We start from the raw sequence: 17780 nt of genomic DNA, 5'->3' as shown, positions 1-17780 counted from the left end.
CAAGTCAGATGAGCGAATTCTTCAATATTTCAAGACCTACACGTCCATAAACTGCTTGAAAGAATGCGAAAGTGTATTTATTCTACAGAAGTGTGGCTGTGTGCCTTATTATTACATCAGTAAGCAAAACAGTCACAAAAATGATTTTTTTCATCAAATTTTCAAATATTTTCAGACAATGACACATCACTGATATGCAGCCTAGCTAAAATGTATAAGTGCTATTTTCAAGAATATGTTAAGTTTGATGATCAAGAGTGCAAGTGCTATCCGCCATGTAACGATATTAGCTATGACTATGTCTATCAAAAGGTTTCATCAGATTCGTAAGTTTGAGGATTAATGGTAAATAACCTAATTAAAAGCATTTGAAATTTCAGTTCTGGTTCGATGAAAAAATTGGAAGTCGTAGCTAAATTCAAGCAGGACAGCTTCTATCCACAAATTCGTCGTAAATATTTCACAATGATCGATTGGTTCTCATTTGTTGGCGGAATTCTTGGACTATTTTTTGGATTCTCATTTTTGTCAGCTTTTGAGATTATTTTTCATGTTCTGCAAGGACTTGCTGGTTTGATCATTAACTGTCGAAAGCAACAAAGCAATCGGCATCAAGTAGATGGAGCAGAATTGAAGACCAGCCGAAAAGTCTTTGAATATTTCAGAAAATTTATGACGGAATCATCAATTCATGGATTTAATTACATTTTTGGAGATGATATGAAGATATATGAAAGGTATGATTTCGTTTCTCGAGTCTAGCTTGAGTCTAGTCGAGTCTAGTCGAGTCTAGCTCGAGTCCACAGCCTAACTTTCTTTAATTTCAGAATCGCATGGATGACATCATTTATCATATCAATCACAGCATGTGGCTTCATGATTCAAGAGCTTAAAGATAAATTGGCAATTGATGCAGTCTCATTGGTATCTCAGAATGATTTTATCAATATCACTGAAATTCCATTTCCAGCTATTACAATTATGAGGATATTCAATATAGAAAGAAATCCTGAAAGTCACGATGACACAGTAAACAATTCTAGGAACAAATTTGTTTATGATGAGGAAGAGTTGAGTGCATGATAGTCTTTAATTCCGTTTAAATTAATTATTATTATTTCCAGTTTTGAAGCAGGAAAAGTACTAATGTCACATCATACTGATTTCGGTTCACAAGGACGTTCATTGGATGAGATTTCAGGTGTTGGAAATTATGGACACAAAATACCGATAATTGCAAAAAGGATATATGGAATAAAAAGTCCAAAGAATGTTCATGTAATATGGAATGATCAGTATAAAGTTCCAACTGCTGAAGTTTTGAATCACAGAATTATTGGACAAACTTTCAATTTAATATCAAATGATGAAATGTTCACAAATTTGATATCTGATGACTTTCGGTACATAAGTGAGCAAAGGTTTAGAGGTGGTGAACGAAATAAATCATTTAGATATCCATTAAGTCCATCTTATGCCAATCATGAATATTTGTCTATTAATTATCTGCATGCAATTGATGGAGATGAATTTATAGTTGATATTCACTCACCATTCGACTATCCAATGCAAATTTCAGAAGATCAAATGAACACATTTTACCTGAATCTGCCAAGGACACTTGACATTCTGATTATTCCTGAAATTCTTAAGACCACAGACAATACAAAGCAAATTCCATTAAGTCAACGGATGTGTTACATGGAAAATGAAAGAAAATTGAAATTTTTCAAAACTTACACGCAACGGAACTGCCAACTTGAGTGTCTGTCGGATAAAATTCGTGAATCATGTGATTGTGTCCCATTTAATATTGTCAGAGACAAAAAGACATTAGTTTGCGAGCATTATGACTACAAATGTATTAACTTAGTCAAAACTAAGCACATCAATGATGAAAATTCTTGCAACTGTCTGCAAAGCTGCAACTTAATATCATACAAATTAGAGACAATTGAAACAACAAATCGTCGGTCTAAAGATGGAGAGATTCATGTTAAGTTTAAAGACAATGAGTTTGTTTATATGCAGCGTGTTCAGCAATTTACAATTTTTGATTTTCTAAGTTACATCGGTGGACTTTTGGGACTTTTTGCAGGCATTTCTGTTTTGTCGATTTTTGAAATTTTCTATTTTTTCACATTGCGATTAATTTGTGAGTTTTTGAGATTTAAAAAGGGACGAATGAGGGTTGAATGTGGACAAATTGACAATACTGTGACACCGAGTGCTGTTGAGTGAAGCTTTAAATGTTAAAATGGATTTTTCGTGTTAAAAACATGGTTAAGCCTCGGCATCGAATTGATCAATTGATTTACATTCTATAGATCTGTTTACAAATCAATGCTTTCATCTATTCAGATTTGTCTAATTATTCTTAATAATTTAAATTAATTATACAATGTTACTGGCTATTTAAAATATGAATTTCTAAACAAGATAACAAGTAAGTCGAATTTATGTGATCAGTTTTGTTTGTGTTGGAATGTGAGACACACGATCGGGATTTTTTATTATAAAAAATTGTTTTAATTTGTGTAAAGTTAATTAAATAATTGTAAAAGATTTAAAAGTTCACTGTTAATAAAGATAAAGTATAAAAAATATTCTAAAATATCAAGAAACTTGAAATTTGCTGAAAATCTTCAATAAAGAACATTTTTAAAGTTGAGTAAGTCATGACTAATGACTGCTGCTTATGAATAATATAAAAATTTGACTCATTATTATTTTAGAATAATTTCATTTTTAATTGCTGGCGTGATTTATGAACTTAGACTAGCAAATATGCTAAATTGTCAAAATTCAATCAAAATTGATGAAAAATTCGTCTTTAAAATACAAAAAGGAATCAAAAATGTCACCAAGGAAGTAAAAGATTCCTGCAAAGTTCTTCAATTCTCATCTGAGTGGAATATTGAGGAAGTTTTGTTGACAATTGATGGACTTGATCCAAAAGATTATCCACAACTCTTCATTTTTGTCATCGATATAGCATTCAATGTAGAAGGTCAGAAAGGACCGTCAACAAAAATAGCAAATGTGCTGCAGATGTTATTAAAATTTGGCAGTGATCGACCATTGATCTCGCAATTTGCATCAGTTTATGAAAATGTTAAAGAAATTCAATACAAAGATGAAAATTCAGCCCAGTTTAATGCCATTAAATTCATACGAGATGACCATCAAGAACAAAGTGATAGCTTATCATTGTTAAGCAATATGCTGAGTCATAATTTTGATCTAAGTGAAATTGAGATCCTAAACAGTTTAGAAGACATCCAAGACCGTACATTGATTCTTAAATTTCTACATGCATTGACATTATCGGAAGCATTTTATGGAGGTTTGGTGTTGAATATGGCAGAAAATGGCACCAAATCAGAATTTCTTGCTGCTTTAGATGTACCATTTAACAGCAACGGAAGGATGTTAAGCAACAGATCACAAAATTTCATTGCAGTTTTATTCGGAGATGAAAATCCAGAAAATGATGATTCAGTTCTGTTCAGAGCAGTTCAAAATAAGAACACTGAAGTCATCGACTATTTGATAACTTATTGGTCACATTTGATCCAGCTCCTTCCATTTAATTATCAACTTAAAATTTCTACAGCTGCATTTGAGACAGATCAACTTGATGTCCTTTGCGATTTGCTGAATATTGCAGACTTTCCATTTCCTGAAGATTTTGATGCTGATTTTGTAAATCACACAAGATTGTGTGAAATAATTGCTGCAAGAACTATCTTTAAAGTTGCTATTAAGGCTGAAGATTTTGAAAAAATTGACAAATTTATGGATGAAAATTTAAATCTGCGGCTAGTTTACATCCTTAATAATAAATCAGCTCTATCGCATGCAATTCAATACAAAAGATTCAAAGTTTTTTACTATTTAAAGTCACTTGGATTTAAGGATGAAAGCTGTTCTGATTTACTGAAAGAACTGACTCCAGATGAAAAGAAGGAAGCAGTACAAAGTGCTGTGAATCAAAGGAAATCAAATATGAACAAGTCACTTCCAAATATCCACAAATCAGTCCATAAATTGTGCATGCAGTCATCAATCCATAACAGACGAATCAGTAAGGAACAAGAAGCTGAATATTGTCAAAAAATCATGAAATGGTATGCGGATATCCACAAAGTTGCACCTTTAATGCTTGATGTTGCTGCATCTTGTGGCCAGTTGAAAATAATATTCGATTTCGAAAGTGATTATGTAAGTATATTGAATGATTTTAAGGAAGTCATCCTGATTATATTTTTCAAAATATTAATTTAAGGTTGAAAATGCAAGTCTATCAGAATCAGTGGCCTTAGGATCAACATATCCGGTCAGCAAATGTATTTTTATTGGTGCAAAATTATCAGATCAGTATGGTAATATGATTATGATGCGTGAACAGAAGATCAAAGGAGTTTTGGCTCACGAGTTGTGCCATTATGTTCTGATGTTGGTATATAAGAATAACGCTAATCCTTACTACGAGCATAAAGAGGATTTGAGAGAAATGTATGAGGCAATCGTTCAGGAAATTGAAAGGTGGAAAAAGGGAGATTCAGAAGATCCAGATGATCAGTGCAACGGAATCATTTCATCAGTTTACAAGCACTACGACAAGAAGGACTTCCATCAAGAATTGATTGTTCGACCGGTGCAAATGTTGGCAGAATTTGATGATAATGAGGAATTGCTAGGTAGTCTTCAGGAAACTTATAAAGAACTTTTTGATTTCTGGTTCAATCATGTTGTTCCTGACTTGCCGAAACATCTCAAACGGGACATAAATGTTATAAGATTAAATAGAACAATTGGTTTACTTCCGTCTATTCAAAAACTCAAATACGAACTGTGTAATGAGGATAAAATAGAAGAAATAACCAGGAACAAGATTGTCGTAGTGCTGACGAATGTTCCGAAGCTTTTGTTCATCAATATCCATAACTATCTAAAATTAAAAGACGAAATTTTATTTGATTCAAAAAATATTTTTGTTGAGCCTGAAAAACTCAATAATCTACAACTTTGGGATGATTTTAAAGATATTTGTGATGACAATCAGAAACTCAACATTTTTGTAGACTGTACTTGTGGAGTTCCGGATGAATTGAGAAATATTTTCGTCAACAAGGACCTGAATTTCATATTTATTGTGTCCAATAAGATTCAACATGATAAAATTAATAAAATAATAAAGGAACACAAAATGCAGGATGTACAGGAATTGGAACTAAATTATAACTGGAATGACTTGACAGAAAAAAGTCAAAAATTGTTGTTGGAAACCAAAATAAATTTTCAAAATAATTCAGAACCAACATTAGCGGAACTGATCATATCTGATCATAAAGCTGAGAAACCATCAAGAAGTACATCAGTTAATAATGACAAAGAAGTCATAGATGGTCTGGTTGATGTTCAGCTCTTGAATTTATTGCTGGAAAATCAAGTTCCAGTCAACACAAAGGAAGATGACAATAAGTCAAAGGAACAATTTCAGTTTCTATTCCAGCCAAGGGACTTCATTAAAAAGACAGAAATGACTTACGAAGAAACTAAATTAGTAACTGACTCTGAAAATTCTGACTCTGAAGATGAAAAACCACGTGGATTATTTGGAAAAATACGAAAAGCTTTAAGAAAAAACAAACCAAAGACAGCAGTTTTAAAACAAAAGAAAATTGTCAAAAGACCGACAGTGGAAGTCAAAAAACAAAAAATTTCTCAAGAAACACTAATTTTGGAAGCCAAAAACCAGAAGTATGTCTTAATCTCAGATCAGGCTGGAAATGGCAAAAGTTGGGCAATGAAAAACTTCACAAATATCATCCGAAAAAGATATCCAAAAAGTTGGGTGACTTATGTGGACTTGAAACAGTTCATTGACGAGTTTAAGGCACAAAAAGGTAAACCAGAATTTTCAAGTTTTATGGTCGATCACATTTTAAAGCCACAACAGCAATTTGAGGCTAAAATCTTCAAAAAAATGTACAAGGACGGCAAAGTTTTCATTCTTTTTGATGGATTTGATGAAATTGCTCCAAATTATGCTGATTTTGTCTCAAAATTGGCACAGAATTTCCAACAAAATGGCGGCAATCAGCTGTGGATTGCAACTCGAGACTATTTTGAGGTCGATTTAAAGGACAAACTCAAACTTGATGTAGCTTATGGTCTTGGTGAGATGACAGAATATAAAGGAACAAAATTGATAGTCAAAAGCTGGATTCTTGCTGATTTAATAAAGGACAAAACTATGCCGAAATCGAAAGAAGACTTTGAAAGTCGTGTCAAGGAGTCACCGAAATATGAAATATATTATCAAAAAGCTCGCCAAATAATTGAAAAAGCTTTAATTTCACGGAATAATTCAGTCGGTCTGCCTCAATTGTTCAAAATGATTGCTGCTGGATTCAAGGATGAAGAAAATGTTGACATCTTGCAAGAATTGAAAATTTACATCAAATTCATAGAAATTCTGTACTTAAGATACTCGCGTAGTAAAGGTCAGATTAGAGAGCAAGCAGATATCAATGCTCAACGAAATTTAAGGCTAAACTTCTTCAAATTTCATCAATTTCATGCAATTTTGAGCTTATTTCCGAAATTGGCTGCAGTATTATTTCCTGGATATGACGGCAGTGAATGGAAATCTGAAGAAATCGTCGCTGGTGGCATGTTGACCATAATAAATGGAAAAGTTTATTTCATCCACGAGACTATCCGTGAATATTTTGTTGCTGAAGCAATTGTAAATGCATTGAAAGATCAGCAAGGAGGCAATAAACTGTCGAGTGCTTTAAATGAAATCATGACGGAGGAAAAATTCGAAATTATTAAAATGTTCATTTTCCATGCCTTTAATGAAAAGGAAGTGCTGGAAAAAGTAGTAAATCTTGTTGAGTCTGGAATAGAAGTGCTGAAAAACGGAAATTATAGAGAAGCTAAAACTTTCTATGATCTAAATGCCTATTATATATCTAATTTCATACAAAACGTAGAAATATTTTTAAAATTCCAAGATTTTTTGCTGGATTTCTTCTCGAAACGAGTCAAGGATTTAAAGGATTTCATAATCAATCACGAAGTCTTTCTAAGAATAATTAGATCAAATTTGAACATAGAAATTTTTGAGAATTTTGTTCTAAAAATAGAAAAAAAAACTGATCGAAAATTTATCAAACAAGCACTGATGGTGAAGAGTAATGAATGGCCGAGCGGAAACATTTTTTACTTCCTCGCTAAATCCTCAAATTTAACTGCTCAAAAAGTTCAAAAAATCCTTGAAATACTGGATAAATACTTTAAAGTCACTGAAATATTTGAATTAATGAGCAAATGCAATGAAGATGAACAAAATAATTTTCAATTCTGTGTTAAATCAGGAAGTAAAAAAAATCTCGAAATTTTGTGGACAGAAATTGAAAAATATTTTACAAATCAAAAAGTTCCACAAACATTTAAGGAATTTGTTAAGCAGAAGAATGAGCTTAAAGAAAATATTCTTCATACTGCTGCTAGGTGTAACGACATTGAAGTGCATCAGACATTATGGAAACTTTTGTTCAAAACATTTGAAGATCGAGAGGAATTGAAGGATTTTATTCTGCATGAAGATAAATATGTAAAAAATTTTGTTCATGAACTTGTGAGACGGAATGTAAATCCAGCAATAATTGAGTGGACATTCGAAATTCTAAAAGAAAACTTCCCTGATACTCAATTCCAAGAATTTTTAATATCCGAAATGTGGGAAATGATTTTATATAAATCTGGGTCATATAAGCCAAATTCTGTTGAAATTCGTCAATGTTTGTGTAAATTTTTCCGTGAGTTTTGTGGAAGTGATGGAAAGTTTCTGGAAACGCTCAAGGAAGGTGATGAAACTGGCGAAAATTTTCTTCATATTGCTGCAGAACATTCATCAAGTGAATTTTTTGAGTTAGTAATCCAAGAATTTGAAAAACTTACATCACGAGATGAAATCAAGAAAATGTTGAAGAAATTTAATGGATGGAATCAAAATTTGTTACAGTCAGCAGCAGCAAGTAATGAATCTCCAGAACTTCATCAAACCTTATGGAAAACTTTCCGAAAATATTTTGAAAATTCAGAAATTTTGAAGTTCATAAAATATGTTGATAATAATGGAAACAATCTTCTTTTTAATGTGGTTAGTTGGAAAAGCAAAGAAATTGTAGAACTGACGTGGAATGAAATTAAAAGTTTTTTGATTCACGACGAACAAGTTGAATATCTAAAAATGAAAGGATATAAAGGCAAAAATTTACTTCAATATTCTTTATACAACAGACATTACAAATTAGAAGTTCATGCTTGGGTTAAAGAACAAATGAAAACTTACAACATTGAAGTGAATGACTTAATTCCGTGGATTTAAGAATGTCACATATAAAAGCCCCAAAATGGTTTGTTAGAAGGCCTTCTTTTTATTTACATACACAAGTTAGCGATATATGCAAAAACCTCTTATCTATAAAACAGAATTAAATATTTATTTGGACTTACTTGTGTGTTTTCATTTATCCTATAATTTAACAAATTTCATAAGCATTTTACGTTTAAATACTTCAAGTAAATGTCTTTACACGATAATAACGACTTCCAGTGTCGCGTGATTTCGTTTTCTAAATTTTTAAAAATAAATTTGTTACGATAACAAAATTTAATTCTATTTCTATGGGAATTCCTTAATGTAAGTGTTGCGTTTTGACTCTTTAATTATGATTTTGAGTCTGCTCTGTTCCTGTCATTTTTACAACAAAACATTTATAAAATCTTTTTTTCATATCGATTGTTTTATTATTAAATTTGAGATTAATATGAAATTTAAGTCTACAATCATATCTATGGAATCATATCAAATCTCAATTGTTTTTGGTAATGGCAAGGCTGTCTACAGATCATCCTTCTTCTTTTCAATTTTCACCAATTCGACCTCAAAAATTAAAACTGAATTTTTCGGAATCTTTCCCATTGCTGCATTTCCATAACCAAGCTCTGGAGGTATCTGAAGCTTCCTGATCTCACCGACACACATTCCAAGAAGTCCTCTTTCCCATCCTGAAAAAGTAAATTTGAATTTAGCTAAAAATCATGGACTGAAACAGGCTAAAAATAGGCAACTGTATGTCTGGGTATAAACTAAGTCAAACCATGATATGCTAAACTTGATGATATGACAACTAGACATCCGAGAGTCTGTTCCAATAGGAAATTTAATTTTAAACAACCAAAAACTCACCAACAATGACTTGACCACTTCCAAGTGAAAATGTCAATGGATTTCTGCCTTCACTGCTATCAAAAACAGTCCCATCAGTCAATGATCCAGTGTAGTTAACATGCAGCAGGTCCCCTTTTCGACTCTTTTGTTCACAATTCTCGACCTAAATTGTGTTTATTTTAATTTGAATTCAATTATTTTAAAATTTACTGATAAATTGACTACTTACTCGTTTTTTAATGCCAATTTTGAGCTTATTATCAGGCTTATCATTGCATTCTATCCAGTTGAATGCTTCAAGCATCAAAAATATTGAGATTAATGAATAAATTTTCATTTTTATGTTAATTAAACCGGTAAAATGAACAGCTGTGTTGTATGTTTATGTTTATGTACAAGGGGATGACAACTAAGTTGATTTTTTTGATGGATTTGAGTCTTGTTGGTAGTTTTTGCTGACAAACTATTCAAGATTAAGTTAAATGAAACTTTTTTTTTTTTGATTTATTTTCCAAAAATTTTATTCATTCTTTCCATTAATTTTCACTTTTTCGACCCAACTTCAAGACAAATAAGCAGAGTCAACGCATGTGTCAAGCCAACTTTAATCAACTTTCAACTTAAACTTCTTTACTAAATATCTGATACGATGGCTCATCATCCGGACTCGTCTCATCAACTGTATATCCAAGTCTCTTATAGAATCTCAATGCACCGTCATTGTTTGTCAATACCGTAAGCACAATTCGTTCCATTTGCCATACTTTTGCCAATTTTTCTAATGTCTTCATAAGATGCTCGCCAAGTCCTTTATTTTGATATTTCTCATCAATTTGAAGCTCGTAACTGGAAGTAGAGATAAATTTTGGTTTTCAGTATGTTAAAATTCTACTTTAAGGACACAATAGATGCAAAAAAGGTTCTAAATGTAATACACAAAAGTCTATATGTGCCAAAATACTTAAATCAAGTTCAGAATACAAAAAAAAATTTAAATTTCTAAGCTACTATTGTCTTTATGACTATCTAAATGACCTAAATCCCATCCAACCTTAGTCTACAGCCTCAAAAACTCACCAATAAATAACAGATCGCCCATAATCCATGTCAAATCTGAACATTGTGTAGCCAGCATTCTCCTTTCCACATTTTGCAATCAAGAATTTCGCCCATGTCTTTGTCATGTCATTTTGTTTAAATTTTGGTTGCCATCCGAGACTACAGGCTTTATAATATGGACCAACATTCTTTTCAGCTAGTTTAAAGCACCTGGAAGTTGTAAAGATGAATTAAAAACAAATAATTGAGACATTTTGAGAATTTTTACCATTTTAAGAGATCTTTGGTCATTTCCTTGTTACTTTTGAATGTTATGTCGATGCTTAGATCATCCTTATTGTATTTTCCATATTCTTCAGCTATTGTGAATGGATTTTTTTGTTGATTTGCTTTTTCAATGTTTTTATGTTGTGCACCGGCAATTTCTCTGTCTGTTGCCATTTCTAGATTGTTGTATCTGTTGTTTAATATTGAATATCAATGAATTTAATACCAAATTAATTCAATAAATGTGAAAAACTTTAAATTATTTCTCAATTCGACCTCGTCTCTTGTAAATTTGTTTACAAACTGTTTTGGCGGGAATCAATTCGAAATAATTTGTACAAAAAGTTTGTTTATGTTTTGATTTGAAATTTTAAAAACCGTTAAGAACATCTGACTTGAAAAGCTTTGGATTATTTTCGAAAATTCGTAATCATCTGTGGCTTATTAGCACACAAAGATTGTGTATATTGATATCAACAGGTTGTTCAAAGTTCATGTAGATTGAAGTGCTTAATTAAGGTGGAAATCATCATTTTAGTTCAGCCTGCAACCTACAGGGCTCTTTGTAAGCCAAACTGTCACTGTCTTCAACTCATCCAGCATACAAATCCAATCAAAAGCCATGAAATTCTACTACAATCCATTATCACAACCATCAAGAGCTCTTTACATCTTCATCAAAATTAACAACATTCCAGCTGAAATCATCAACGTTGCTCTACAAAATGGTGAGCATTTGACCGATGAGTTCAAGGAAATTAACAGATTTCAAAAACTTCCATGTATTGTTGATGATGATGGATGGAAATTGGCGGAAAGTGTCGCTATTTTTAGGTAAGTAATGATTCGCTACTCCAGTGGTGTACAACCTTTTTCATGCCATGACAGACCTTTGTAGTAAGCGATTCATGTCAATTCCAAAAAGGCACACTATTGTGTCGCAACACACTGTTTGACCACCACTGGTCTAGTCAGAAATTGGTTCACCCATGTTACTAATCCTTTTTATGTCATGTCGCTACATTCCAGATACCTAATAACTCAATATCCACAAATATCAACCCACTGGTATCCTTCAAATCCCCGGACCCGAGCATCAATCGACGAATATTTGGAATGGCAACACAACAACACCCGACTTGGTTGTGCAATTTACTTTCAAATTATGAAAAAAATCGGACCATTTGCTAATCAGCCTGATGATGTCTTCCTGCATATTTTTAAATTCCTAATGGAATCGTCCCTTGAAACATTTGAGAATATTTGGCTGAAAAATAAGCAGTTTTTGGCTACGGACGATGAAATATCATTTGCTGATATTCTGGCAGCCTGCGAAATTGAACAACCGAGAATGACTGGATATGATGTCTTTGATGGTCGACCTAAGTTGAAGGAATGGTATGAGCGTGTTAAGGCAGCAACTAAGGACTATTATGATGAAGCTCATGCTGTTGTTAATAAAATTATTGCTAAGAGTCAAATGGCTAAGTTGTGAAGCAAGGTTGAAGCTGATTTTGTCGGACTTGACTCAAATTTGGGTTTGCAGGGTTCCTTTTATAATTTTTGTACAGTTTTACATTGATTTTATTAATAAAATAAAGTTTTTCAATGTTAATTTAAGTGTTTTGAATGTTCAAGTCAACTTGAATGTTCAAGTCATCTAAAATACTCAAGTCAACTTGAAAAATTTTAAAAAATTACAACAAAAAAGTCCAAAAATCATCATAATAATTGAAATTTGAATATTGATTCCACTTGCAGGTGTTGTGGTTGGACTCTGAGTTACAGTAGTGGTCGTTGTTGGCTCACTTGTTGTGATTCCAGGGTCATCTGTTGTTGTAGCTTCCTCAGTTGTTGTGGTTTGTTCCATCTTATCCCAATTATCAAAACATTCCTCAAAATCCACCAAAATGTCATTAATCTTTTCAATTCTTAGGAAATTTCTATTCACACAGTCATTTCCATCAGCATAAAGATTCTTCAGATTTGGAAAATTGTCAAAAAAGTTCCTCTCAATTGCCATTAATCCATTGTCATTGATGAACATTTTCTCGATGTAATTAAGTGTTGTGAATGAGTTTGAGTTCAATTTTGTGATGTTATTTCCACTAAGTTCAAACCATGTGTAGTCATAATTGCCAAGATTTGTTAGAGATGCAAAGATTCCAGGTGGAAAATGACTCAACTTGTTGTTCTGCAGTTCAAGTTGGACTAAATTTGTCAAATTTTTGAAAATATTTTCATGAAGGTCTGGTAAGTCTGCATTATAAATTGCTAAATACTGCAAATTGTGTTGATTTTCGAATGTTTTTTCACCCAAATAAGTCAATGGATTGTCAGACAGGTACAGAACTTCCAACAATGTCAAGCTTCTAAACGGATTAGTGTCAATTGTCACCAAATCATTCCCTTCAAGGAACAAATCTTGTAAATTTTCATTCATCAGGAACAAATCAGCAGGAATTGATGAAATTTTATTCCTTGCGAGGCTCAAAATTTCCAATTTTTTGAGGTTAAAAAATGAATTTTCCTCAATTTCCGATATTTCGTTAAGTTGAAGGTAAAGATTCTTGACTTCCGTGAACTGCTGCATGTATTTTGCCTGAATTTTAGTAAATTCATTGAAACTTAGTGTCAAGTCACGAATTTTCGGACCGCCTAGGTTCTCAGGCAGCTCACTAAGTCGATTTGCATAAAAATCCACAACCTCAAGTTTATCAAGTCCATCAAAAGTTAAAGGATCAAGACTTGTCAGCCAACATGAACCTAGTAAGATTCTATAAACATTTGTCATGTCTCTAAACACAGCCGGACTCAAATATTCCACAGGACTACTGTTCATATATAAGCTGACAAGCTTATACAGCCCAACAAAGGCATCAGGATCAACAAATTCAATCTTATTATCACGAATGTCAATCATAGTCACGTCTGGATTATTAATAAGGAAATTTGCAGGCACAGATGTGAAACGATTCTCATAAAAATTTAAATTTATTAATTTTGGCATCGATGCAAACGTTTCAACCGGAACTTCTGTGATTTGATTATGTTCGAGATTAATTGCAGTTAAATTTGGTAATTTTTTGAACAATTCTTGGTCGATGACCGTCAATCGATTGTTTCTGATGTTGAATGATCTCAAATTTTCAAACCTTGTGACTTTATCATGCTTAATATTTCCATCGGTAAGCATATTGTCAGCTAAATTTAATGTCACAAGACTCATCAGCTTCCCAATTCCATTCAAATCCACAAACTCAAGTTGATTAATGTTCAGCTGTAAATTGGTCAATTTTGGAACTAAATCAAACAAATTTTCATCAATTGATGTCAAATTACTTCTGCGGATCGTCAAAGTTTGAAGATTTTCAAGTCCTTGAAAGGATTTTGTCGTTAAAGTTGTGACTGGATTCCGAAATATTGTCAAACTTGTGATTTTTGTGGAATGTTGAAAGACATTTTCAGGCACTTTTGTGATTGGATTTCCTTCAATTGTCACAGCTATCAATTCTGTACAGGATTCTAGAGAATTTTCAAGAATCTCTTCAAGTTTACTGTCTGAAATCGTCAGCCGTTGAACATTTGGAAATTTAATGCAGATTTCAGGCTTAAAAATTTTGAAATTTTGATTCGTCATCGTCAAAATTGTAACATTTTGGTCTGTATAGTCAGGATTATGGGATGTATTGATTGTTAGATCATCATCTAGTTGATCGATATTAAGGTTAATGAGCTGGCATGTGTAGTCGTTCCCAGATGGAGTGCAGATGGTGTCAGTTGCATAGGATTGCATGAAGGTGGTAACTAGGACGACTAGGTAGATATTTAATCGGTTTCTAGACACAATTCCATAATTTTCTGACTTCATATTTTGTAAAAGCCTTGTTTACTCTTGAACTATTTATAATGTACTGAATTATCTTCAGCAAGTAGCTCAATTATGAGATAATATAGAGATTTATTGGTACTTAAGTTAATCTAATCGCTGTGATTACTTGAATGCAGGGTTGATGCAGCATTCTTGCCAAATTGGACACAGTTTAAGCTGACTAACTTAATTTCAAATCTGATCCTATTCAATACACTAATGCCGATGCACTACAGCCATATTGTAAACATTATTTAATTTGTAAGAATAACATTCAAGGTTAACAAAAATAACTGTTAATAGAATTCCAGGAAAATGTGAGCATAAGCAACTTAATATTGTTATCTAGATGGAAATGTCCAAAACGGCGTGTGCGTGAGTAATACTTAATAAAAATATAATTTTGATTATTGGTTCGGCAAATGCAGAAATCACGAATAGAATCGGGAAAAGACAAGAACAGGCTCGAGTAAAAACGAAGTGTTCCGAGAAGACACGAATGGAATCGAAAAGAGTCTACACTAAATTGTTCGGATTATTGGAAATGAGTTTGACTAAATTGATACAAATGAACATGAATAAGCACTGAGAGATAACATTGGATACGATCAGACACGACAGGACGAACAGATACGAATATAAACGAACAGATACGAATATACCCGAATAGATACGAATATACACGAGCAGGTACGAATGAATTCAAGTAAACACGAAACGGGCTTGAACTGTACATTGATGTACATGAATTGTGCATGAATATACAAGAATGAAAGCAACAGAATCCGAAGGATTATGAATAGATAGAAATAGAAACTACTGGAGTCTAACAGACATTATTGTACCCGATCATGTACGAACGGATCCAAATTGACACAAAAAGGCGTAATCCGAACGAGTGGCCATGAATGAGGATATTCAGATACGACAATATATCAATAGATAAGCTGAGAAGAACGGGAATGACAATCCAAATCTATGGTCTTCAATTCTCAACCAAACTATCCCCTAGTATATGTCAAATTGATAACAAAAATTGAAATTTTGTGTGTCAAATATCAAACTTTCGAAAAAAATACAAGACATATTTATCGCATTGCAATTTCGTCGTGTATTTTGTCATAGTAAACATTGCTTTTTTCATTAATTAAAATTTATTTACTCGATTGACTATAAAAACAGACACAAAATCATCAATGCATTGAGTTGCAGTACTTTGTTAAGAACGAAATCATGAAGGGTGAGTATTATGTGAATAAATAATGCAAAGTTTTGGATATAAAGTATCAATTCCCCAATCAGGTGTAATCATTGCTTTGGCACTCTTTGCCGTATCAGTTTACGCACAAATTGACTGTCCAGATTGCGGACCACCAGTTTTGCCACCATATTGTCAACTTCCAGACTGCAGTATTCCAGCAAATCATCAAAGTAACGCCTTATTTGCACATGAAGATCCAAATTTTTATTGGCAATGTGCACCTCAAGGTGTACCAGCTACATGGGCTCCAATTGCAAGACCATGTGCATGCGGTACTCACTTTAATCCATTCGTTATTCCACCAAGATGTACATTCTGGTTCGAGAGTTCATGGCAGGCAATTTGCAATTGGACAAGACCACCACCGATGAGGTTTGGATTATTTTTGGTATCCGTTGACTTTAATTTATAAATTAAATTATTTTAGACCTTGTGAACCATGGTGTCCAGATTGTAATGGACCACCGGCACAAGTTCCAGTTCCAACTCCAGGTCCAATTACAACACCTGCTCCAATAACACCAGCACCACCAACACCACCACCTTGCAACTGTCCATGCGTTCCTTGGTAAGCTTTTTGTTGACTTTGTTGTCAGTTCATAGAGAGACTATGTGTGATGTCAATGCCGTATAGAGTGACATTCAGGTTAAGTAATTGGTGATTGTATAGCTATTAGGTCATTTTCGGACAGAGATCTTGAATTTAAATTTAAAATTTGAAAAATTTGATTAAAAATTAATTTTTTTTTCTTATTTTTTCCCAAAATAATTCAACAATTTAGCATCTGGTAAGTGATTGACTCAATCTTATGATTATAGGACAATCCATTATAATCTTATTCTTTATTAATTAGGTGGCCATGTGTACCATGCAATCCATGCTCATGCTGATTCCAAGTCCCGAAGTTTAATAACAAAAATTTATTATTTTAAAATAATTTAACAAGCACATCAACAGGCTTTTTTGGATAGATTTTAATTATATATATTGATATTATTTGTCACATAATACTTATAAGCAAATAGGTTAAAAATACAAGATACGATTTTATTGGAAATTTAAGGTATTTTAATCAATTCGCAGAGCTATCTTTGTCCTGACGCCTCAATCCTATCCTTTAATGTTCTAGCTATGCATCTGGTAATATGGATGTTACCAATCACTGATCTAGTTTGCCTATTCTTCATAAAACTAAGTCAATGCCTCTACAAAATATTTTGACAGTCTTTTGCCAATTCCCTCAATAGTGATCAACTTCATTAGTAATTTTGTTCGATCTAACCTCAAAATTTTATCATCTGTTCCTCAATTGTCGTCATAAACTATGCAATTCATTCATCTACAACTTCATCGACATTACTGTCTCAGCATCGACATCTCTAAATTAAACTTGATTATTTTTAAAGTCACTGATGAGACACTTCAATGTTACTTACTATGATTCATCAAATGCACAGATAAGGAAAGTGAAGATGGTAAAAATATAAAGCAATAAATTAGTGAATGAATATTGATAAGGATATATAGATCAGGTCACTATTTAATGGTAAGGTAGCTAGAAATTTGAGGTGCCCAAGGGAATAAGAGGATTTATCTGTTTTTAAAGACAGTGTTGGTCAACTTTTGAGACGTGGATATACTTAAACCAGTGGTGGTTAATCTTTTTTGTGTCATGACACAAACTAAGTCTTGGAAAAATGATCACGGCTTATCAGAGATTTTTCACAACACACCAGTAAGCCGTAGCACACATGTTGCTCACACCACTGACCTAAACTCTCTCAGCACGTGAATTTCAAGGATTTTTGCCTTCACAAATCCCAAAAAATTGAAGAATTTAATCCATAAAGAGGTTTTTACCTTCAAAGTAACCTTAGCGAATGTCACAGAACTGATCTAGTCACAATAACTCTACAATCATAACTAACAAAATTAAATTTCATTTTTAATTTCAATTAATAAAATCTTCAAAGGAATCGGATTTAATCAAATACACGAAATGTTTACCGTACAAAGAACACATAAGGAAATTAAATTACAGTAAAGGTTCAATTTGCAGTCGCCAAAC

At 32.7% G+C, this 17780-nt stretch overlaps 6 protein-coding genes across 6 annotated transcripts; 3 read left to right on the top strand and 3 right to left on the bottom strand.

Moving 5' to 3' along the window:
* Window positions 1-210: 210 nt before the first annotated feature.
* LOC139097885 (pickpocket protein 28-like) lies at window positions 211-2241 on the top strand. Its single transcript, XM_070649844.1, has 4 exons — window positions 211-326; window positions 381-737; window positions 828-1070; window positions 1125-2241. Exons 1-4 carry the CDS (start codon window positions 211-213, stop codon window positions 2239-2241), a joined length of 1833 nt encoding a protein of 610 aa, XP_070505945.1.
* A 6563-nt stretch (window positions 2242-8804) lies between these two features.
* LOC139097061 (peptidyl-prolyl cis-trans isomerase FKBP2) lies at window positions 8805-9646 on the bottom strand. The gene is made up of 3 exons (XM_070648827.1): window positions 9483-9646; window positions 9272-9416; window positions 8805-9090 (listed from the first exon to the last, which is right to left on the bottom strand). Exons 1-3 carry the CDS (start codon window positions 9588-9590, stop codon window positions 8924-8926), a joined length of 420 nt encoding a protein of 139 aa, XP_070504928.1. The 5' UTR covers window positions 9591-9646; the 3' UTR covers window positions 8805-8923.
* Window positions 9647-9789: 143 nt separating this feature from the next.
* Window positions 9790-10877, bottom strand: Naa40 (N-alpha-acetyltransferase 40). The gene is made up of 3 exons (XM_070648782.1): window positions 10581-10877; window positions 10331-10522; window positions 9790-10099 (listed from the first exon to the last, which is right to left on the bottom strand). The coding sequence occupies exons 1-3, from the start codon at window positions 10751-10753 to the stop codon at window positions 9874-9876; spliced, it is 591 nt and encodes a 196-aa protein (XP_070504883.1). The 5' UTR covers window positions 10754-10877; the 3' UTR covers window positions 9790-9873.
* Window positions 10878-11011: 134 nt separating this feature from the next.
* LOC139096998 (glutathione S-transferase theta-1-like) lies at window positions 11012-12194 on the top strand. Its single transcript, XM_070648761.1, has 2 exons — window positions 11012-11413; window positions 11609-12194. Exons 1-2 carry the CDS (start codon window positions 11202-11204, stop codon window positions 12072-12074), a joined length of 678 nt encoding a protein of 225 aa, XP_070504862.1. The 5' UTR covers window positions 11012-11201; the 3' UTR covers window positions 12075-12194.
* LOC139096956 (leucine-rich repeat-containing protein 15-like) lies at window positions 11607-14511 on the bottom strand. Its single transcript, XM_070648718.1, has one exon. It carries the CDS (start codon window positions 14448-14450, stop codon window positions 12249-12251), a length of 2202 nt encoding a protein of 733 aa, XP_070504819.1. The 5' UTR covers window positions 14451-14511; the 3' UTR covers window positions 11607-12248.
* Window positions 14512-15550: 1039 nt separating this feature from the next.
* LOC139097052 (uncharacterized) lies at window positions 15551-16769 on the top strand. The gene is made up of 4 exons (XM_070648816.1): window positions 15551-15690; window positions 15753-16083; window positions 16139-16279; window positions 16494-16769. Exons 1-4 carry the CDS (start codon window positions 15684-15686, stop codon window positions 16501-16503), a joined length of 489 nt encoding a protein of 162 aa, XP_070504917.1. The 5' UTR covers window positions 15551-15683; the 3' UTR covers window positions 16504-16769.
* Window positions 16770-17780: the final 1011 nt, after the last annotated feature.

The sequence above is a fragment of the Chironomus tepperi genome, unplaced genomic scaffold, assembly GCF_022539635.2.
Source record: "Chironomus tepperi strain 1889 unplaced genomic scaffold, CSIRO-AGI_Ctep_v1 contig_34, whole genome shotgun sequence".
NCBI classification, from domain to species: domain Eukaryota; kingdom Metazoa; phylum Arthropoda; class Insecta; order Diptera; family Chironomidae; genus Chironomus; species Chironomus tepperi.
This window is presented reverse-complemented; position numbering and strand designations above follow the sequence as displayed.